The 24,207-nt window shown below is 33.5% G+C and overlaps 1 protein-coding gene across 1 annotated transcript in view; it reads right to left on the reverse strand.

The window, feature by feature from the left end:
* Positions 1-3,553: 3,553 nt before the first annotated feature.
* The window catches only part of LOC128159943 (uncharacterized), a 34,174-nt gene continuing 13,520 nt past the window's right edge, over positions 3,554-24,207 (reverse strand). Inside the window, exon 2 of the mRNA XM_052823180.1 lies at positions 3,554-7,426. Coding sequence (XP_052679140.1) covers positions 4,302-7,424 — 3,123 coding nt within the window. The 5' untranslated portion in view covers positions 7,425-7,426 and the 3' untranslated portion in view covers positions 3,554-4,301. The remainder of the gene's footprint in view (positions 7,427-24,207) is intronic.

The raw sequence follows: 24,207 nt of genomic DNA on the forward strand, positions 1-24,207 counted from the left end.
TTCAAATGACATTGACCTTTGACCTTGATTACATTTTGATTGGTTAAAGTAAACGCTTCCTTCCCAAGTAGTCCGAAGTCTTTATGACAAATAGTAAAAAAGTTGGAAGTGATTTTATCGAAATTTAAATACTTTCAGGGGCAATAACTGATAGAGGGGGTCTAGAACCCTTTTGGTATGAATTGATTGAAAGAGCGTCTAAGTGAAATTCAGACGTTAGTAAAAGATTAAAGTCTCTATCTCCAATGGTTTCAGAGGAGTAGCGATAACAATCACTTCGTACACAAAGGGCAATACTTGTAACTATGTAGGTGCTGGGAGTTATCAAGCAAAGGATCATTTGGTACCATTACTTTTAATGTCCAATCACATCAAGTAAAAATTGTTTCAATATCTTTAGAAATAAAAAAGCTGCCCCTGGAAATAAAGAGAAGAAAAAAAAAGTTTTATGTTTTGTTGCAATATAATTAAAAAAACATTTTTTGCGTTACTTTTTGAAAAAAAAGTCAAAAACTTAAATAGGCAATATTTTTTGGTTTGACCTTGACCTTCATGTCATATTGACTGGTAAGGGTAAACATTTCAATATCTAGTATTCCGATAGCCCTACGATATAGGGTTAAAAAATTGTGTTTTTCACAAAATTAAGAAACTTTCAGGGTCGATAAATGTTCAAGCATATCTTTTACAACATACACCATACCATAGTATAGCATTATAATCTCATAGCATTGGAATCTCATACCATAGCATTGGAATCTCATAGAATTGCATTCGTCATATCATACCAAAGCATACCATAGAATAGCATACAACATTATTTTAACTCGGTTTTAAATGTTTTTATTTGAACAAATAAATGTTAACATGATAGATATGTGGTAAACTTTGGCTTCTTATTATTTCACTTCGAAATGTGTAGTACTCTTCTGTGTATGGAGGCGTTTTTGTTTAAATCTCATAGCATAGCATAGCATAGCATAGCATAGCATACCATATCATTAAGCACTTCATTTCAATTTCTCATAGCATAGGATACAAATCGCATAGCATACCATACAAATCTCATAGCATATCATTTAGATCGCATACCATAGCATAGCATTAAATTGTAAAAGATATGCATGAAATGACTGTATAAGAGGGCCTCGGGACCATTTAGTATGAATAGATTGAAGAGGCCCCTAAATGTACTGAATACATTAGTAAAAGTTTGAAGTCTCTACCTCTAACGGTTTATGAGGAGTAGTGATAACAAGCATTTTGTACAATAGGGGCAATAACTCTATAACTGTTTTTAGGTGGGGGCTGAAGGATTATATTTTGAAATTGAATTTTGAATTATCTCCCCTTAAAAAAGGCGTGACCCTTCATTTGAACAAACTTAAATCCCCTTTACCCAGTCATGCTTTGTGCCAAGATTGGTTGAAATCCGCCCAGTGGTTCTGGAGAAGAAAATGAAAATGTGAAAAGTTTACAACTAAGACAACGCCGCGAACGCCAATGCCAACGACGACAGCTTTCAGCTCAGGTAAGCTAAAAAACTCATTAATTAACAGCTTTTTAAAATGACTTTGACGTTTGACGTTTAAGTCATTTTGTTTGGCCAAGGTAGACGCTTCTATCCAAAGTGGTCCAACGTCTTTATGATAGATAATGAAATAGTTAAGAAGTCATTTTATGGAAATTTCAATACTTTCAGGGGCAATAACTGCTAAACCCTTTCGGTATGATTAGATTGAAGAACCCTCTAAATGTACTGAAGAAATTGTTAAAAGTTCCAAATCATTATCTCTTATGGTTTCAGAGGAGTTGCGATAACAAGCTTTTCGTTAACAAGGGCAATAACTTTGTAAGTTCTGAGGGTTATCAGGAACAGGGTCATTAAGTACCATAACTTGGTCAATTACATGAAGACAAAATTGTTTCAATATGTCAAATAATTTAAAGCTGTCTCTTCGAAAATAGAGAAAAAAAGAACTAGTAGACTAAGTGTTCTTTCATAATTAAAGGTATGTCACCTCATTATTTCTTTATGTTTCGTTTCAATTTAATTTAATAATCATTTTCTCTGTGTTACTTTATTAGAAAAAGGAAAAAACTTAAATATGCATTTTTTTTACCTTGACTTTTGACCTTTATGTCATGTTCGGCCAAGGTAAGCGCTTCCATCCCAAGTGGTCCGAAGTCTTAATGACAAAGAATAAAAAAGTTGAAATTGATTTTATAGAAATTTAAATACTTTTAGGGGCAATAACTACTAGAAGGGGGTCTCAGATCCTTTCGGTATGAATAGATTGAAGAACCCTCTAAGTGTACTGAAGGCGTTGGTAAAACTTACAAGTTTTTATCTCTTATGGTTTCAGAGGAGTAGCAATAACAAGCTTTTCGTACAATAGGGGCAATAAGTCTGTATTTATTTAAAGGAAGGAGCCAAGGGCTATATTTTAAAATGTCTTAAGATGTCCTTCTACATCCATGAAAAAGTTTTTTCTCTACCACCCTAAACATAAGAGATCTAAAAACTCATTAATTAACAGATTTCCAAATGACCTTTGACTTTTACGTAATTTTGCTCGGCCGAGGTAGACGCTTCCATCCCAAGTGGTCCAAGGTCTTTATGACAAATAATAAAAAAATGAAATTGATTTCATAGAAATGTAAATACTTTCAGGGGCAATAACTACTAGAAGGGGTCCTCAGATCCTCTCGGTATGATTAGATTGAAGAACCCTCTAAGTGTACTGAAGACATTGGTAACAGTTTCAAATTTCTATCTCTTTTGGTTTCAGAGGAGTAGCAATAAAAAGCTTTTTGTGCACAAGGGCAATAACTTTGTAAGTTCTGGGAGTTATCAAGCAAAGGGTCATTTGGTACCATAACTTTTAATTCTCAATAACATAAAGAAAAAATTATTTCAATATCTCTTGAAACCCAAAAGCTGTCTCTGGAAAAAAAAAGAAAAAAAAGAGAAAAAACAGAAGAAATACAAAAGGTCTTCCACCTGAAGGTGAAAAGACCTAATAATAAAAACATAAGAAATACAAAAGGTCTTTTTCACCTGAAAGATGGAAAGACCTATAAACAGAAGAAATACAAAAGGTCTTTCATCTGAAGGTTGAAAGACCAAAAAAAAAACATAAAGAAAACAAAAGGTCATTCCCCTTCAATGTGAAAAGACCTTATAAAAAACCCATAAGAAATACAAAAGGTCTTTCACCTGAAAGGTAGAAAGACCTAAAACATAAAGAAAACAAAAGGTCTTTTACATGAAAGGTGGAAAGACCTAATAATGTGTATTAAGCATGTTAATGTGTTAATGTGCGTAAATGTTGGCTTACGTTAGATCGGGCGCAAAGTTACGCCTTTTAGTGTAACGGACTTTAGTCCAAATGGTTGATTTCAATCCGGATTAAAACCAGGCGTAGGATTACTCCAGGCGTACGCCTTTTAGTTAAACGGTCCCCTGGTATATAGTTACTATACCGCTATCTAGGAACAAACAAATAATTATATTATATTAAAGGTTAACAAAATATTTATTAGTCCCAGATGTTACAATTAAACAGATATATGTACAATAAGCAAAAGAAAATACCTTCCCATAAATTTATTATAACAAGAATGAAATTATATATGTGACAGTGATTGACAAATTAAACATAATAAACTTATATTTTATTGAATTTACAATCCAAAATTACAGATCATTAAATAGAAAAATGCTTTACAAGTGACTAAAATAAAATATTTGTTAAATTGTAGATACAGTGGAATTTTGATGAAAGTCATTGTAATGAAAGTAATAAACAATTCAAATTTCCAGCAAAACATATCTTTTCTAAATTTAAATCATCGAAAATAGCATATATTCTCTTTAAATCCCTCAATTGCTTTTTACAACGCTAAAGTGGGATACGTAGGTCTTGATTCCTTTGCATTAAAGTGTCCCATTAAAGATTCACCGGTGTGGAAGAAGCGTAAATTATCAATTGAATGTTTGAGTTAAAGATGTACATTGGTTAAAGAGCTAGTCAGTTTGATTTCCATTGTGAATATTCCCTGACGTATTAAATGTTTAAATGTATAAGCGGAACTCTACGTCATCTGAAAATTAATAATTTACTTTTTTAAAACTATGAACAATTTCGAATAACAGAATAGTTTGCATAGTACGTGACTGTGTATATTGTGAGAAAGCAAGTACCCAAATATCACTCCTGATTTTATTTAAGTCATTAAATGAAATACAACTCTTCAATGATATAATTGTGTTTATTTAATATTGGAAATCAAATTTGCTAATCCTGGTCAGAACTATCTAATAGCCATTGCTCGTCTTCTCTTTTGGCATGTTTGGATATTTGTTCAGCATGGCTATTTGTATTGACATTTGGTTTATCTAGTTTAAGGTAATACTTGTTGTATAGTTCTTCTATATCTTCTTTATTTTTGTCGGTTAAAAACTCATTGTTGTTCCCTTTCAAAAAAAATGAAATAGCATATGGACCGATAATTATTAACAAAAACTCCAATAACTTATCGAAACTTGTTCCGGTCAAAGATTTCTGATTTGTTATAAAAGTCTCGATAGTGATGAAAAGGTACATAAAAACAACAATGACTTTCAAAAACAATACGTAAAATTTTCTTTGGACAAAAGGAACTCTTCCATATATATAAGCGTACAACCTTTCGTTTATGTATTTCACTGTCTTTTTACTCTTTTCCTCACAAGTAAAGATGTGATGTAAAATTTCAACGTTCATATTAACAATTTCATGAAAGTATTTTACAAAATACGTTATTGTAGTTACAAATATCAAAGTGTATCGCAAAATATGGATTCTTATCGGAAGTGCGACAAATACAATGTAAGTAAATGAACGAAATAAAAACGTAAAGGTTGATATAATTGGACGCAAGCAAAAAATGTAAAATATGAGAAAACTAACGAAGTTCATAACATGCACTAAAACTCCTTTATGTTTTTTCTTATTTTCATCGTCATTTTCTTCAATATTACATTTATCACAACACGTTCGACATTCACATTTAATGCAATTAAAAAGAACAATTGGTAAAAAACAGTAGATAAAAAGAAACAAGATCCATAATGATGGAACATATTTTAACCAGTCACAGCAACACTTCAATGTTTTTTTTTGGCAATCCGTTGATTCATTGCACGTACAGCAACCCTTGAAGAAACATAATTTTTTCGTTGTTCTACAGAATTGATAGAATCGGAAGGTAAATTTATAACTTAAATCATCGTTTGCAAAAAGTTGCCAATCATCGTCCTCCGGAATACAACAGTATATTCTTTGTTCACTTTCAAAAAATTTCTGGTATGTAATGTACCCAACATAAATATATGTTAATGGAAAAACAACCGCGTATATAACGTCAAGTATCACTGTACAAACAATACCACACCCTATGCAAAAAACAATTGGTTCGCTTGGTCGAACAACTGTTACATAATCTACATAAGTTTCTTTCAATAAAAAATATCGTCCCAATGTCCTATAAAGTCCAAAGGGTAATAGAATAAACATCCAAAGAAGAATTAATAATCTTACAGTGGCATTATTACAGTATTTATTGTTGTCATAACAGCATTTGTCATACAATAGTTTTATGACGAGTCGCTTTATTCCATATGGCCTATCATTTTTTGCATAGCAATAAATATCATCAGCTTGAATGGATTCGGAATGAACATCAGATTTACATGTATTTTGATCAACACCAGAAGCGTTCTCCTCCTCCGACTTTCTTGCTTTGTCTTCTATAATAGTTTCAGAAGTTTCAATTGTATCTTCTTTTTTAGCGTTAATTTCAAAGATTTTTTTGGGGATGGTTTGTTCGTCTGCTGAAGATGATTTTGAAATTTTTCTTTTTCTATTTTTTGACTTCTGTTTGCTTTTTGATTCACTCAATCCAATTGAGTCATTTTGATTGACTTGGGAATCTTTTGCTTTTCTACTTTCCTTCTTTTTCTTTTGTTTCGAGTTTTCTTTTTGATTTGCATCTTTTTTATCGGTTATAGAAGTTGCATGTGCATTTTCTACCTTGACTAGCGTTATGATCGTTTTGGGGATGGTTTGTTTGTCTGCTGAAGATGATTTTGAACCTTTTATTTTTCTAATTTTTGACTCCCGTTTTCTTTTTGATTCACTCAATTCATTTGAATCATTTTGATTGACTTCGGAATCTTTTGCTTTTCTACTTTTCTTTTGTTTCGACTTTCCTATTCGATTTGCATCTTTTTGATCGGTATTAGAAATTACATGTGCTCTTTCTTCATCGACTAGCGTTATGCTAGTGTTGTTTTCCGTCGATCTCTCTTTATCGGTTCTTGTTTGACCTTCGTTATCAGTTTTGAAAGCTTTTGGATTTTTTCTTATATCTAATAACACAAATATCCAGACAAACTGTAATGAAAGCAAGTAACAAAAAATTGGAGCAACTAAAGGCAAACGATCCTTTTCAATTTGAACTATAGTTGAATAGTTTTTAAAAGAAATGTCTGAACAATTCAAATCATATCCAACCCATATAGTTGTTAGGTAATACAACCAGTTGCGTCCGGGTTCGTTTTGAAAATTTCTGTTACACAAATAATGATTTGTGTCATTAGGTAGCAAATTTTTCCACAATAAACGACGAATGGATTGGAGTTTTGCTTGGAAATTTTCCTCTATGCAATTAGAATTATTGTAAAGTAATTTTACGTTTACAATTTTTTCCTCGTGGTCGTAAACAAGTAAATTATAAGTAAGTAAATCAAAGTCGACAGGCAATTGAACAAGGAATTGTTCCTCAGCTTGGATATATTGCCAGTGCATCAAATCGTCCATATTTTGGCTTGAGTCGTTTTGTATCCAATCTATTTGTAAATGAACATGAAACAAAAAATAAGATTTTGATTTCAAAAATTGCTGTCTTGCAATATGCAAGGTTTCACTGTCAAAAGACATCATGCATGCTGTTTTTGTTCCTGTAGATAAATTTGAACGATTATTCGAGTAAGTTTCATTGGCTTTCTTTCCTTTTTCGAGTTTAAAAAAAGACGGTGTTCTGAATTCCAAATTCGTGTTGATTTGCCTTTTTTGAACTGGCTCTTTGCTAATGATCGTTTGGTCTGAAGCTGGTATATCATCACCGTTAAATGCCATCATATGGTGCCTTTTTTTCAAACCATGTAATGAATTTAACTTTTTTGAGATTTTAGTTTCATGTTTTAGTCCGTAGGCGTTTCTTTTGGTGACGGATAAATCATTATTTATTTCTTTAACTTGATTGTTTCTTTCTTTTGGCAATGTAAAATAACGGTTTGATATTGATTCATAGAGGCAAATAAAAACAAATATTCCAATGAAAATCAGAACTACTAAAAGTTTCCTTAATTGATCCATATCTGAAAAGAAATATATGTTTTTCTTTAAAATATATTAAAAGTATCAAGAGTTACTTCCTATTCTATGCTGTATCAATTCTTGAAAACAAAGAAAACATTTATTTGGTGACGTAATGTAAATCATTAGTTAAGAAACAGACAAACAATTGAATAAGATTACTCAAGAGGCCAACTGGATTCTTTTGTTTTCATCTTAAGCGTCATCTCGGAGTCTACACCCTAACCCATTACTCATCTGACCTTTTTACTCCCGCTTTTATAATTTCATAATTGCAAATATCAATTCATAATGTTATAAAACAGAACATGTTTAATTGAATATGACCAATCAATAGTAAAAATTGTTTTCAAATTAAAACATAAACTTTTTAATCGTCAATGTACGAAAAGCAATAGGTCACCAAAGTAACTATAAAAACTTCATGTTAACTACATTGCAATATTTACCCCCCCCCCCCCAAAAAAAACAACCAAAAAACAACCAAAAAAAAAACCAAAAAAAAAAAAAACCAAAAAAAAAATCAAACAAACAAACAAACAAAAAACAAACAAAAACATGAACCCTGTGGGATCCACAGTAATTTCACAATTCAAAAGAGGGCAATAAGGACATGCAAATGTGTATATTTAACAGTTCAATTAGTTTATCTCTCACTACTGCGAGAAAAGAGAAGAAAATACTATTAAGATCACAAATTTTAATACATTTTCGCCATATGCACGTGGCCATATTGGCGCTACGCAAATACCTTAATCCTGCCCAAGAGGTCACAAATTTCACAATTAAGGTACAGGACTTCAGGGACATTAAAGGTTCATGTATCCATTTAGTACTGTTGAAGTAGAGAGATATATTTTCGAAGTTATACATGTAATATATTTTCAATATTCACCCATACTGGCCCCGCCAAAAGGCTTGAACCCCTGATCAGGGGTAATACATTTCTAAATATTATTACAGGGCTTTATTTACAAACATGCTAAACATACATTTTGTTTATCTACCAATACTGTGGAATAAGACCACACGGTCCTCTTTAGATTTCATACATATTCAATATATGGCCAACTTAGCCCCGCTTGGGGCCTGAACTTCTGATCTAGGGTCTTTCAATTTTATCTTAGGTAGAAAGAATTCAAAACATTTTCACTGCAAACTTATATTGGATCCGCTAAAGGGTCTAATCCCCTGACATAAAAGCCACAAGCCATGCTATCTTGGTAGAGGTATCTCTGATTATCATTTCAATGTGCTTAGTTTCTCTGTAAAATACCAAGTAATAAAGAAGAAGATATTTTAAACTGTACAACATTTTACACTTTTCACTTAACATGTATGCCCCTAGTAAGTGGGGGTCTTAAAATTCTTAATTTTTGTTCTCCTATCTCTATAGATACATCATAGCTAACCACAGTAGTTTCAAAAGAAGCTGAAATGTTTAAAAGTAAATAGAAGACGCACAGCACATGACGACATCATAATAGAAATACTCTGTCATTAAGTGTTAGTTTTAAAATTGATCATCGAGTCACTATTTATAAGTCTAAATGAACATACATTCTCAGCTTCTCCGAGGGGACTCTAAAATTTGCAGTTTTGCAATTTTGCTTTTATAAAGGCCATTCGCCTAAAGGGTTTTTAGCTCACCTGAGCTGAAAGCTCAAGTAAGCTATTCTGATCACATTTTGTCCGTCGTCCGTCTTTCCGTCTGTCCGTCTGTCTGTCCGTCTGTAAACTTTTTACATTTTGAACTTCTTCTCTAAAACCGCTTATCCCATTTCAACCAAATTTGGCACAAAGCATCCTTATGGGAGGGCGAATATAAATTGCAGAAATAAAAGTCCGATCTGTATTCAAAGCGGAGAAAACCTTGAAACTGTAGATAAAGGGGGTTCAATTCAACGTAGTTTAGCATAAATTATCCTCATGGGAAGGAAAATATAAATTGCAAAAATTAAGTGATAATTCTGTTTCAAATCTGAGTTATTACGAAAATAATAATAAAGGAAAGGCGTGTTTCAATCAGTTTAATAGCTTCGGGATCGGTATCCGGTAAAATGGGTAGGCAAGACTTGGCCTGGGCAAAACAAAAGATTGGCAGTTATTAATCTGCCAATCCTATTAAAATTTCAGGATATTTGATGGACCTGTATATTTGTATTCGCTGTAAATATTGCTGCAAAATAATGCGTATTTGGAATTGACGATTGCCGATCTGCCCCGGCTTTTATTTTGCCTCGGCCCGGGTTAGCATACCCATTTTACCAAGACTCGTATTCGATACTTCTAAAACGAGGTTCTTTGTTTAAAGCAGCCATGACATTATACGAAAAAGGGTCGATATGACTATCATGAATTTGCTTGTTGTGCAACAGTTCGCGTTTGAAGGGAAATTTTTAAAACATGCAAAATATATTGGTGCCGATTTTGTGAAGTAAATTGAGGCTAAATATTTCAATGCGTTGACAGTTTTCACACATGACGTTGGTGTTAGCTTGTTCTGATTTTCGTTTCGTTTTCATTTTTTTATGCTTTGTAACCTGGGAACTATCGTCTGTATTTCGTGATTTTTACGTATCAAATCAAACAGAGACTTCGGTAAATCAAACAGTTAACTGTTTACCTGCGCAAATGAAGCAAAATCTGATGTATCAAAAAAGTACTGAAATACATTTCATTCTATCGGTAATTCGGCATTATCTTTTGCGTAATGGTAGATTAATGCAATAGGTGTTGTTAAGATGTTCGGCATTTTCTCGAGTTAATTCAGTTTAAATAGAGTTTGATACCGCTGACGGAAATATGTAGGTATATATACATGTATATATATATATATGATTCATTTCGAAAATATAAATTGTGTTCTTTATTTGTTATAGTGCATGTTTCTTTCAATTTCTATTTACTAACCATATTTGAGTGTTAAGCTTCGAATTATAAGCAAGATACAGAGATTTTGCTCACAATTCTATGTTTGTACACAGGTCTTAAAAACTAAAGATTAAAAAAGTAAAAAAATTGTCAATATTTTTAAAGAAAATGTTCAAAGTCTGTTCTTCCAGAAACCAACTTTAACAACTTATTGTATTGTAAACTTAAACTTTTTTCGTCATTATTACTCCTACTGTACATGTGATCCTTGACTGTGTTTGTGTACATTTGTATAAACTGATTTTGCACCTCATGATCAAATACCAGTGAACTGGTCTTGAGTGAATAAAAGAATTGAAAATTTAGGCCATTCTTTTTTTCCATTTTAAATGCTGAATAGGAAATACCAAGTTGAAAATCTTAAGCTGAATGTAATAAACTCATGTGAACAAAATATGACTCAAACCTAGGCGAACTGTGAGCTCTGTATCTTGCTTATAATTCTACGATTGACGCTGAAAATTTGGTTAAACATTATAAATTCTATATGAATTAGAGTATGTTAAATACTTGTACAAACAAGATAAAAGAATGATATTCTGTATATACCCACTCTCTGGGGCCCCCTCTTTATACAATAAATAATGTAAAATCTACATCAATTTTGATAGTTTTTCAGACACGAGTAAATAAAAACGACACCTTTAAAACAGTGTCCATAGTTCTGACACATTTCTGTTGCGGGGATAAAGTAATTATTGCTATTCCTAAGAAAATATCACAGCGGAAAATTATCCTGGTTTGTACGCGAGGTAAATTACAGTCAATTGATTTATAATGGAGAAGATTAAATTAAAATTAAATTTTTGAATGTTTTTAATATGAGGAATTGAGCACATTGAGGTACACTTTTCTTTTTCACATCTATACATGTAGGATTTTTAGAATAAAAAACAATAATTATTATATTTTTTTTTGAAAATACAATAACTAATAAGTAGTGTGTGTGTGTGGGGGGGGGGGGGGGGGCAGAACGAAAATATAGGGAATTGTAAGTTAACAACTTAACAGTGTACCCCTACCAAATGTTTAGTTTTATATCTTGCGTGGGATTTTCTTATTCTGGTAAAAAATAGTATTTCATGAAGGTACAATGTCAAAGATTACGTGTATGCAAAAATAAGTGTAAAATTCGAATACTTTACAATATTTATTTTTTGTTATTCTACCGATGGACCATATGGCACAATATCTTTTGAACGCCAATTGTTGCTCAGGTGAGCGATGTGGCTCCATGGGCCTCTTGTTAATTATTGTAAGAGAAAGGAATTTTGATAATTATTTTTCGTTGATATTTATTGAATGTTTACATAAAAGGAAAATTGTATGTGGTTTCGGGGAAAAAAACCTGGTGCCTTTGGTGTGCAAGGATGTGATTCATACCACTAGTCAAGGTCGGATTTATATTGATAGTAACATATTATCTTTATAAAAGAAAATTCATTAAGGTTTTTGGTTTTTTATTTTGTGATGTCATAGGAAGAATATCATTCATTAGTAATTCTTATTAAACATACTTTCATTGTACAAGAGAAAGGTAAAGAGGGAAGGTGTAACTTCAGTGTAAAGAAAACTTAACATTCACAGTGTGACTTTACTTAGGTATGTGTTGAATTCTTTGCATTTTTGCAATGAGTGTGTGTGTGTGTGTGTGTGTGGGGTTTTTTTTTAACCCATCTAATATTGAGATTTATAATTATGTAAAGATTTTGTATGAGAAAGATAAACCTGTATATGTATTAGACAAAGGAAAAGTGTAATACTATAGGTAAATGAGTAATAAATAGCATTGTGAGTACATGTATAATTATGATATTATATTTTATATTGTATAATAAAACTGCAATAAATAAATTTTCATTGATTTTTTTTGCTATCGTTCGTAGTCTTTTACAATGAACATTGTGAACAGTAATTTAGCGATATCAACGCAGAGTGAATAGTGTTCACAGCTGTGACCTTTCAAAACGAATGAATTTCCTATATGAGAGAACACATACAGTCCACTAATTCAAAAGATGATTTTGTAGATTTCATCATTGACTATCTGACTGGATCTAGGCAATCAAAAGTAAAACTTCGACCTTTACAGGAGAGACAAACACGGAAACAGATATTAGATATTTTGGAGACTGTAAAATTGTATCAACGAGACCAAAGACAGTTAAGCGCTCGAAAAATACTCTCGTCTTAACAGAGATGGCTAAGAAAATCAACAGAAAAAAAATATCAAGTGAATGACATTAAGTTAACCGAACGATTCATTAATGGCATAAGAGATCAAGGTACTAGACAAGAGCTAAAAAAGTTGTTAGATTCTGGCAACATTCCATTATTCGAATTCAGAATGAATATGCTACGTTGGATAGAGGACATGTGGATGCGAGCATCAAGTAAACAATGTATACTCCTTCTCAAAGTACAGGACTAAATGGACTGCAAACTTTGATCAAGAAACAACAAGAGATGTGGGAATGGCAGCAAGAACAAATCGACAGATTAACAAAGAAATCGGATAAAAGAGACTCAAAGATAATCAAATTGTCGACAAGAAAAACGAAGATCAAAACATCGATTTTGCCGTAGATTTAACAGAGGACGAAATCGAAGACAGGGAAGTCTTACAAGTAACCAAAAGGGCAGTGCTACAACTCTGATGGAATGCAACATGTGTCTTTGAATTGTCAATCTGATGACACTTCCTACAGGATACCGTCTTATATCCGGTAGTCGAAACTGGAAACCTTCTCGGTGAGAAGTTTAACTGTAAAGGGAAAATACAAAGACTCATCTTAAAACCTACATCAGAAAATCAAACAAGCAGCAACGAACTGCCCAGAAACTTATATAGAAATAAACGGAGTGAAGGGTGGAATTTTTATTTTGATACTGGAGCTCAAGTCTTAACTTTTTTAGAACAATTTTACAAGAAATGCTTACCTGCATCAAAACTCAGTGATACTTACTTCAAAGATCCTTAAACTTTCCGCAGATTCCATATCTTGGATACACTGAATTTTGTTTACGAATTCAAGATACTATATATACAAATGTTGGAATGATTGTAGAGAGTGTAACTAACTGCAATGACTCGTATCAAATTGACATAGGATGTGATGTTCTTAGAAGCATCCGAAAACATGCTTTAGAAACAACCTCACCTGTAACACGTGATCCAGTGTGGGATAATTTGATGTCAACTCTAGACTTGGAGAGAGAAAAGAAGAAATTGGGTTCATGAAACAAGTCGGTCGTCAATTAGTTAATATTTCTGCTAACTCGATGAAAGTTGTATTTGGGACGACAAGACGAAATAAGCCAAATGTGCCGTGTACCCTGACTACAGAATTGTTACGAAAGGATAAAAAATCCGTAGCCCAGAATGAGGCTTCTATTAGAAAGAAAAATATTCATTCAAATGCCCTGGGGGTTGCATTTCCCCAGGTAAGTCTGAGTACCATATACGTGTGTACGACACCCAACCATTTCTGTCAATGCAAGATGCACTTTTAAAAGGCCAATGCAGCCTCCAAAAATTTCCACCTGGTCGACCAATTATCTCTCAATGCGGTACATCAACGAAAAATATAGTTCACTATTGTGATCATTTCCTTGTGCCCATTGTTCAGAAATCAAAGACACGTCTGATTTAATACTAAAAGTCGAATCTCTGATTTTACCTGAAAATGTCATCTTAGTTACTTATGACGTGACCAGCATGTACACGAACATGGAATTTGACGAATTCCTTCATTCTGTCGAGAAAGCATATTTAGCAGACAATTCTAGTATAGAATAACCTCGACCTTGCAGTTTCTGATCTGATCTGTTTTCTCAGATGCATACTTGAAAACATTTCGAGTTTAACGGAAAAAATTACAAACCAATTGTAGGCGCGGCGATGAGGGCACGCCAATCACAAGAAATTACAGATATACGTATGAAGGACATCACTTGTGATGTAATATCTAAATTTCAACATGCCGACAAACTTATCTATCAGAGCAGATATAGAGATGACGGCTTTATTCTATTTAATGGAAGCCCGGATGGAATTAAAGTTTCTTTTTGACATAGGTAACTCTTGTCATAAATATCTGAGTTTTATTTATGAATTATCTCACACCAGTGTCAATTTCTTAGACACGGCCATATACAAAGGAACAAGATTATCAGATAGCCAGCGATTAGACATTCGCTCATATATCAAACCTGCTAACAGCTTCCAGTACCTGCACAGACAAAGTGCTCATAGCCCATCAGTTTTCAAGGGCCTAATTAAAGAAGAATGTACCAGGCATCTGAGAAATACTAGTGATCAAGCTGCATTACTAAATATTTTCAAAGATTTTAAAACTCATCTCCAAAAAAGATGCTACAAACAATCAGAAATTGAATCTATTATGCAAGAAACTGTTTCTGTAAATAGAATGGGTCTTCTCAATAAACAAAAGAAGAAATACACTTAAAAGGCTGTGCCGAACGTTTTGGTGACCAAATTTAACCCATGTATTAAAGGGTAAGGAAACGGCTTATGAAATACTGGGATAACATACAACATGATAAAGTATGCAAAACATTATTAACACCGCCTGTGGTTGCATACAATAAACACAAAAATAAAGATGATCTAATCCTTAGATCCAAATTAAAACCAAATGAAGTTCAAATAGATTGGTTGATTTATGCATAAGGTGAACTCCTGACGAGGCGGGCCTTATTACAATTCAAAAATGACATGTGCTATTAATACCGCCAAAACACTCTTAACTAGCTATGACATATAAGCAATTGACCAAATGCTTCATTAATCGGGTTCTAATAAGTTTAAGACATGTCTGGATGTTAGGATGCCGTCGTTTTTTGCACAAAATGTTGACAACTGGAAATGAATTGATGATACATTGCAGAGATGTACAAATACTTGCTTATATCAGACCTCCCAAGAAATCATGATATACATTCAGAATTGTCATTTGCTGAATCAATTGCCACTTTGATACCCATATCAATGGACACGTAATGCCATATTTAGGTCAGTTTAATGCTAAACCATTGAAAAAAGCAATGCAAAACAATCTTGAAAAGACAGATGGCTGTTTTATATGTTTTGGAGACAATACATTTTTGTGCGGTGTTTTAAAGAATGGTTTCTTTCTGTTTGATTTTCATTCAAGAACATCACTAGGAAGAATGTCTGCAAATTGGAAAAACACTTGTAAAATTGTTAAAACTGTTGATGAAGTTCTTATGCACATTGAATTGGCACTTAGGGTTTTTCTAATGCTATAGAGTATGAGATAACAGGACTGTGTTGCAAGAAAGTTGGTATTGAAGAAAATGTTGAGAACGGACAAGTTTAAGCACATCATCTTACGTCTTGTGATGTTGTTAACATACAACAAGAGAGAACTCCTAAAAGAAAATTTTATCAGTTTTCAGCAAATACTAAATGTGTGTAAGCTAACGCTTTGTTCGAAACTGCAAATCCCAGTTATAGCAAAGATGAGTTTTAGCGAAGGAAAAAATCAAAAGACAGCTGGGTAACCTATTCAATGCAAAACAGTTTTTTGTGATAGAAATTGTTTCTTTCGAGCTTTATCAGCATGCAGTATGTATCAGTAGGCTCTGAGGAATCGCATGAAATTCTAAGGTCTAAAATGTGTACACACGGCAAACAAAACAAGACATTGTTCAAAGGACTTTTGGGATCACCCAGCCAATCATTACAAGATTATATAATGAGTTTTGTTGAATGTCAACATTTTCACATATTCCAATTGCGCATGGAAAAAATATTCAGGCAGACTTGAAGACAGACTATTCTCACCAATAGATGGAAGTATTCATCTTAATCATATCAATGGAAATCATTACAATGTTGTAGAGTCTGTATAAAATACAATGGTTTACCAAATGGAAATGAAAAGAATTGTGACGAAGTCGTAAACGCCAATATCAAAACACAGAAAAAGATGTGCACTAAAGAATCTCAAATGATTCAAGCCGTGAACAGGATAAAAACCGAAGGAAATTGTGGTTCCTAAAGCAGTATCAAAACAATCATCAATTTAGGGAAAAAATACTTCAAAAGAGGAAACTTGAATATCGAAGCCAAAGAGAGGGCAAATTAATGAAATTAAAAACAAAATACAAAGAGATGGAATGCTTTAAAATTAAACTGAAAAGGAACAGTTAGGACAAGCATGCATATGAAACAGGTGAAAAACATAAAAGTCAGAAAAAGGATTACAGCAAACGAAAGTACAGATTAAAAGAAAAGCATAAAGAGAGGTAAAAGGAATTAAGCAAAGAAAAGTACATGTAAAAAGCATCAAGAAAAATTAAAGGAAAGAACTAAATCAAAGTACAAAAACAATCTAGTATTTCAGAAAAAAATGAGAGAGCACAGCAAAACAAAACACAAAACTGAGGTTGTTTTATCAGAGGGAGCTTAGGGAGTATAGAACAACAAAGTACGATACTAATGACTTTTTCAAAAGGAAATTAATTGAGTACAGCACAAAAATATAAAACTAATGAAGGTTTTAGACAAAACTTTAGAAAGAACTATGACTGAAGTACCAAGACAAAGATTTTCGGTAGAGAAAGAAAGAATATGAAAAAGAAAGATATTACAAGAACTCAAAGAAAAAGTAATGCAGAGCAGAAGCAGACAAAGAGATATTTATGATTCAAAATGTGTTAATACAAATTATGTATTGGAGAAAATCCAGAAGAAAGATACAGAGGGGCCGTGTTATGCATGGTCTTCATGTCATCGACTTCAATTTAAAAATCAAGTGGAGAAATGTAATTTAGAAACTTTTAAAGAAAAATCAGACTCAGAATGGAATGGTGCAAGACAATGCATATCTGACAAGTTGTACACATTTGTTCAGCATATTGTCCTCTAAACTATACCTTTTCTTTTCATTGGATATGCAAAACATGCCAACGAAAAATTATGAGTAGTCAACACAGGGCGAAAAACAATCTTTAAGCAAGTCCTTAAAGGTGGGTAAAGGTGGCTTAAAGGAGATACAATCTTTAAGCCACCTTTAAGTCACCTTTAAGCTGAGGTTATAGGTCCTTAATGTCCAAACTTCTTTAAGTCACCTTTAAGCCATCTTTAAGCTACCTTTAAGCATCTTTAAGTGGCATTTACGCTCCCTTTAAGTTGTCTTTAAACCATCTTTAAGTTCCCTTTAAGTCAAGTTTGATCAAACTGAACAATGAAAAAATATATATTAAATGCAAAAGCTCTTTTATAGGGAGGGGAGCGGGTGATCCGAGTGATGATATAATTTCAAAGGAAGGGGGGAAGGGTGTTCCAGGAGGTTTTAATTGTCGCTCCATTAAACACATATCGCTATCATCAACAACACTCCGATGGACACAGATTGCCGTTATAAAATTATTTATAATTTTTTTTTTTGGTTTCAAAATTATTCAAAATTATTGTAGGAGTGAGCGCAGTATCTGTATCTAAATTTCTGCATGAAATTATATTTAAGTATGTTTGTTTCCTATTATAAATTAATCGGTGAAATAAATCTCTCTCTCTCTCTCTCTCTCTCTCTCTCTCTCTCTCTCAGTTCATCCGGCTATTAAACAAAATAAAGATAATGAACCAAAACTGCATGATTTAATTTAATAATCGGTTGAAGGTATGTATTTTTTTCAATTTTAATCATTTCTAGGTCTAATTCTAGATCTGCTAGATACATGTTAAAGATGAAAAGACTCTCAACTGCCTTTGTTATATCGGGCAGGATATTACTACTTTGTTTGTCTAGACATAGTTTTGTTCGTTTGTGTATATCTTATTAGAGTCTATTGTTTGTCCAACTTAAGAAAACCCCTGGAACTAACACAGAATATACAAGATATACACAACAGTTGTGTCGTGTGCCCAGGTGCACGTTTGTGTATATCTAATTAGAGTCTATTGTTTGTCCAACTTAAGAAAACCCCTGGAACTAACACATAATATACAAGATATACACAACATGTGTGTCGTGTGCCCAGGTGCAAGTCTGGGTTTCTAAAGGCGTTGAAATCTTAGTATATACATGTATACGTCTAGTGAATAAAAGTTTATTTACATTTGTAATTTATTTTCAAAATATTATTTCCTAAGTCTGGGTTTTAATAATGTTACGTCTACAAATTAAAAGTACATGTATGTAAGATTATAATCTAGAGGCTAATTAATTCCTGTACCGGTGATCATAAATAGGGGTTAATTGTTTAAATATATGTATAAGAGTAAATATGTCACATGCCCGGCCTGGTACATCATACAATTGTATGTAGAAGTATATGTATACATCATTTGCAATTGCCACATGCAGTAAATACCTCACCCGTAATTGGTAATATTGTTTGTTATAAAATTGATAGTCTAAACATCATGTATACAATTAAATGTTTAAACATACTGGAACGACGCCGTGATCATGAAAACCGGGAACATTGCGTAGAACTAATACCCAAATAGTTTAAATGCATTTCATAAAAGAAATGATTTCATCTTCTTCCTTGCATTTCATTTAGCTATGAATTAGATGAACGTTTATCTACCCGGTTTAAATTTATTTACTAAGTAAGCTTAACGGTTTCCATTAAGGTATAATTTATTTTTTTTTTCACTGCAGATCAAGTTCCGTATCTCATTCTAAATATATGCATGCATGTAATTTATAAGTTAGATATGACTGATTGTTACAATTTGAATGGAAGTCAAAATCTTTTCAAGTAAAAAATACACATTGAATACATTGATTCAATATCCACTGATATATAGGATATAAAAACCTCCTTAAATATGTAAATTGCCGTGGCACAGAGAAAGTGAGGTGATAGTGATAAACGAAGGGTCCCGGGTTCAATCCTCGTCTTGGGCGTTTTGAATATTTTTTTCTAGAACAAAAACCGTTTTTAATACCTTTTCTATCATTATCATATAGTTAATATATTTTGTTGGTAAATTACGCACAATTTTGAATTAAACGATTTTTTAATGGCTTAAAGGTGGCTTAAATGTAGCTTAAAGGGGGCTTAAAGGTAGCTTAAAGGTGGCTTAAAGAGTTTGGACATTAAGGACCTATAAGTTGTCCTCAAAGGTGGCTTAAAGATAGTCTTTAAGCTACCTTTAAGCATCTTTAAACTTTCTTTACAATCAGTCCAGGCATATCTTTTACAACATACATCATAGCATAGCATAACATTGAAATCTCATACCATAGCATACAATCTCATAGAATCTCATTCGTAAGAGCATAGCATAGCTTAGCTTACAACTGGTTTTTTTTACCTCGATTTAAAACATTCTTTGAAAAAATAAATGTTCGCATTGCAAATTTGTGTTAACCTTTGGCTTTTTATCATTTAAGTTCGAAATGTGTGGAACTTTTCTGTGTATGGAGGCGTTTTTGTTCAAATCTCATATCATAGCATACAAATCTCATAGCATAGGATTGAAATCATATAGCATATCATTGAAATCGCATACCAACGCATATAATTGTAAAAGATATGCATGGAATGACTGTAATTGCACTGCACATTCCATTTATGAAAGTTGCTGCATTACCAAGGGGAGGTCTGAATGCTATATATTGCCCAGTTGTTTGTGTTCCATCAGACCCAAAGAAAGTCGACGCTCTGAAAGAAGGGCAGAAGAAGATGTGGTAATAAAAGTCAAGCTTAAACGCAAACTTTCATACAAGGGTCATTTTGAATACCAATTTGTCAATCCGCTATATGTTCGAGAATCATTAAGGTATTTAAAAGAGCACAGTAGCTGGTATTCAGAAATAGACACTGCAGAGGACTGCATTCACAAAGATTTGGACAAGGAAAACACTTCTTTGGATGCTAAAAATGAAGGAACAACAGAACAATATGATTCAAAACAAGATCTTAAGGCTGGAGTTCAATATAACACTTGCCTATAACCAGTTGACATCGGCCAGGAGGTTCTTGATCATTATTTCAATAATATATACAGCATAGCACCAGCAGAGGGAAAAAAATAGTACGAATGCTTCAAGAAGATGGAAATGAAGCAAAGTTTTTCCACATTCATTCCCAAATGGGAAAAACACATGGACAGAGAATAGAGGAAAGAAGATTACACTTGTAAAGTACTTTAACAACAGATTGATGAATGCTGATGATAGGTTTGCGAAAGCTATTGATTACATATTTTTCAGCCAATATCTATCAGAACTGAGGCAAGTTATTGATAAGACACAAATATTGATTTGAAAGTCTTCTGCAAAAACAAAGCAAGGGACAAAAGTTACAGCGAATATGTTGCATGATCCAGAGATTTTGAAAGAAATGTTTAAATCTGATGAAGCTTTGCGATTTCTTCGACCCATACGGGGAACACCATCATTCTGGCAATTGTAAAAAGGACTTGTTTGCAATGTTAAGGCAGCTAGGTATACCGACTTGGTTTTGTTCATTTTCTTCGGCTGAATTCATATGGCAAGATATTATTAGACCGCCATCAAGCAAAACGTTCATTTCATCACCAACTGAGGAAACATCAAAAGCTGAAGTCGAAGTTGCAGATGATGACAGAAAGCTACAAAGATCAGAAGTAAGGAATGTTTTACAGAATGTTTGGGAAAAAATTTAAGCCGATGATTTTGATGTTGATAAAACAACAACAAACATTTTCAAAGATCTTAAAATCACACACGAGGTCTTTGAAGAAGCGTTTCAGTTGATGACGGCGAAACAAACTATTGTCTTTAAAAGAAACGCCAAAGAACAGTGGATTAATCAGTTTAATCCATATTTACTTAAAATGCTGGGTTGCCAATATGGAAATACAGTTTGTTCTTGATCCTTTCAGTTGTATTGTCTATGTAGTCTCCTATACATGTATATCAAAACCTGAGAGAGAAATGGGCATGCTTTGAAACAGACAGAACAAGACGCTTCTGACGGAAACATGAATGCAAAGGAAACTATGATTAGAATTGGATCGGCATATTTATCTAATCGGGAGGTCAGTGCTCAAGAGGCTGTTTTCGAATTTGCAATCTGAGATCTGTGCGTTTCAGTAACCATAAATACTGGAGATTCTGTGTTGTTAAGATTGTCTATAAATCGCTTAGCAGGCAGCACTGCATGAAGCCCGGCTGATCTGTAACACGTGCTTAGCTATTTTTTAGCTCACCTGAGCCATAAGCTCAAGTGAACTTTTCTGATCACAATTTGTCCTTTGTCTGTCGTTGTCGTTGTCGTCGTTGTCGTCGTCGTTGTTGTAAACTTTTCACATTTTCATCTTTTTCTCAAGCTGGGCAGATTTCAACCAAATTTGACACAAAGCACCACTAGGTAAAGGGGATTCAAGTTTGTTCAAATGAAGGGCCACGCCCTCATTAAAGAGGAGATGATTGAAAATTATTGAAAATTTGTTGGTATATTTCAAAAATCTTCTTCTCAAAAACTATTCGGCCTGAAAAGCTTAAACTTGTGTGGAGGCATCCTCGGGTAGTGTAGATTCAAGTTGGTTCAAATCATGGTCCCCGGAGTAGGGAGGGGCAACAAGAGGGGGTCAAGTTTTACATTGGAATATATATAGAAAATCTTTAAAAATCTTCCTCTCAAAAAGTATCAGGCCAGAAAAACTCAAATTAAAATGGGAGCATCCTCAGATAGTGTAGATTCAAGTTTGTTTAAATCATGGTCCCCGGGGGTAGGGTGGGGCCACAATGGGGGGATCAAGTTTTACATAGGAATATATAGAGAAAATCTATAAAAAAATTCTTCTCAAAAACTATCAGGCCAGAAAAGCTCAAATTAAAATGGAAGCATCATCAGGTAGTGTAGATTCAAGTTTGTTCAAATCATAGTCCCTGGTGGTATGGTGGGGCCACAATGGGGGGATGGATTTTTACATAGGAATATATAGAGAAAATCTTTAAAAAAACTTCTTCTCAAAAATTATTAAGCCAGAAAAGCTCAAATTAAAATGGAAGCATTCTCAGGTAGTGTAGATTCAAGTTTGTTCAAATTATGTTCCCCGGGGGTAGGGTGGGGTCACAATAGGGGGGGGGGGTCATGTTTTACATAGGAATATATAGAGAAAATCTTTAAAAATTTTCTTCTCAAAAACTATTGGGCCAGAAAAGCTCAAATTAAATTGGAAGCATCCTCAGGTAGTGTAGATTCAAGTCTGTTCAAATCATAGTCCCTTGGGGCTGGGTGGGGCCTCAATGAGGGGATCAAGTTTTACATAGGAATATATAGAGGAAATCTTTAAAAAATCTTCTTCTCAAAAACTGTTAGGACAGGTAAGCCCAAATTATAATGGAAGCATCCTTAGGCATTGTAGATTCAAGTTTGTTTAAATCATAGTCCTTGGTGGTATGCCGGGGCCACAATGGGGGAATGGATTTTTACATAAGAATATATAGAGAAAATCTTTAAAAATCTTCTTCTCAAAAACAATTAGGTCAGTAAAGCTCAAATTAAAATGGAAGCTTCCTCAGGTAGTGAAGATTCAAGTTTGTTTAAATCATGGTCCCTGTGGGTAGGGTGGGGCCTCAATGGGGGTATCAAGTTTTCCATAGGAATATATAGAGAAAATCTTTAAAAATCTTCTTCTCAAAATCTATTAGGTCAGGAAAGCTCAAATTAAAATGGAAGCATCCTCAGGTAGTGTAGATTCAAGTTTGTTCAAATCATCTTCCTGTGGGTAGGGTGAGGCCACAATAGGGGGATCAAGTTTTCCATAGGAATATATAGATAAAATCTTAAAAAAATCTTCTTCTCAAAAACTATCGGGCCAGAAAAGCTCAAATTATAATGGAAGCATTCTCATGTAGTGTAGATTCAAGTTTGTTCAAATCATGTTCCCCGGGTGTAGGGTGGGGCCACAATAGTGGGATCAAGTTTTACATAGGAATATATAGATAAAATCTTAAAAAATCTTCTTCTCAAAAACTGTTAAGCCAAAAAAGCTCAAATTATAATGGAAGCATTCTCATGTAGTGTAGATTCAAGTTTGTTCAAATCATGTTCCCCGGGGGTAGGGTGGGGCCACAATAAGGGGATAATGTTTTACATAGGAATACATAGAGAAAATCTTTAAAAATCTTCTTCTCAAAAACTATCGGGCCAGAAAAGCTCAAATTAAAATGGAAGCATTCTCAGGTAGTGTAGATTCAAGTTTGTTCAAATCATGTTCCCCGGGGGTAGGGTGGGGTCAAAATAGGGGGGTCATGTTTTACATAGGAATATATAGAGAAAATCTTTAAAAATTTTCTTCTCAAAAACTATTGGGCCAGAAAAGCTCAAATTAAATTGGAAGCATCCTCAGGTAGTGTAGATTCAAGTCTGTTCAAATCATAGTCCCTTGGGGCTGGGTGGGGCCTCAATGGGGGGATCAAGTTTTACATAGGAATATATAGAGGAAATCTTTAAAAATCTTCTTCTCAAAAACTGTTAGGACAGGTAAGCCCAAATTATAATGGAAGCATCCTTAGGCATTGTAGATTCAAGTTTGTTTAAATCATAGTCCTTGGTGGTATGCCGGGGCCACAATGGGGGAATGGATTTTTACATAAGAATATATAGAGAAAATCTTTAAAAATCTTCTTCTCAAAAACAATTAGGTCAGTAAAGCTCAAATTAAAATGGAAGCTTCCTCAGGTAGTGAAGATTCAAGTTTGTTCAAATCATGGTCCCCGGGGGTAGAGTGGGGCCACAATGGGGGGATCAAGTTTTCCATAGGAATATATAGAGAAAATCTTTAAAAATCTTCTTCTCAAAAACTATCGGGCCAGAAAAGCTCAAATTATAATGGAAGCATTCTCAGGTA

This window comes from Crassostrea angulata, chromosome 8 (assembly GCF_025612915.1).
Source record: "Crassostrea angulata isolate pt1a10 chromosome 8, ASM2561291v2, whole genome shotgun sequence".
Taxonomy (NCBI): Eukaryota; Metazoa; Mollusca; class Bivalvia; order Ostreida; family Ostreidae; genus Magallana; species Magallana angulata.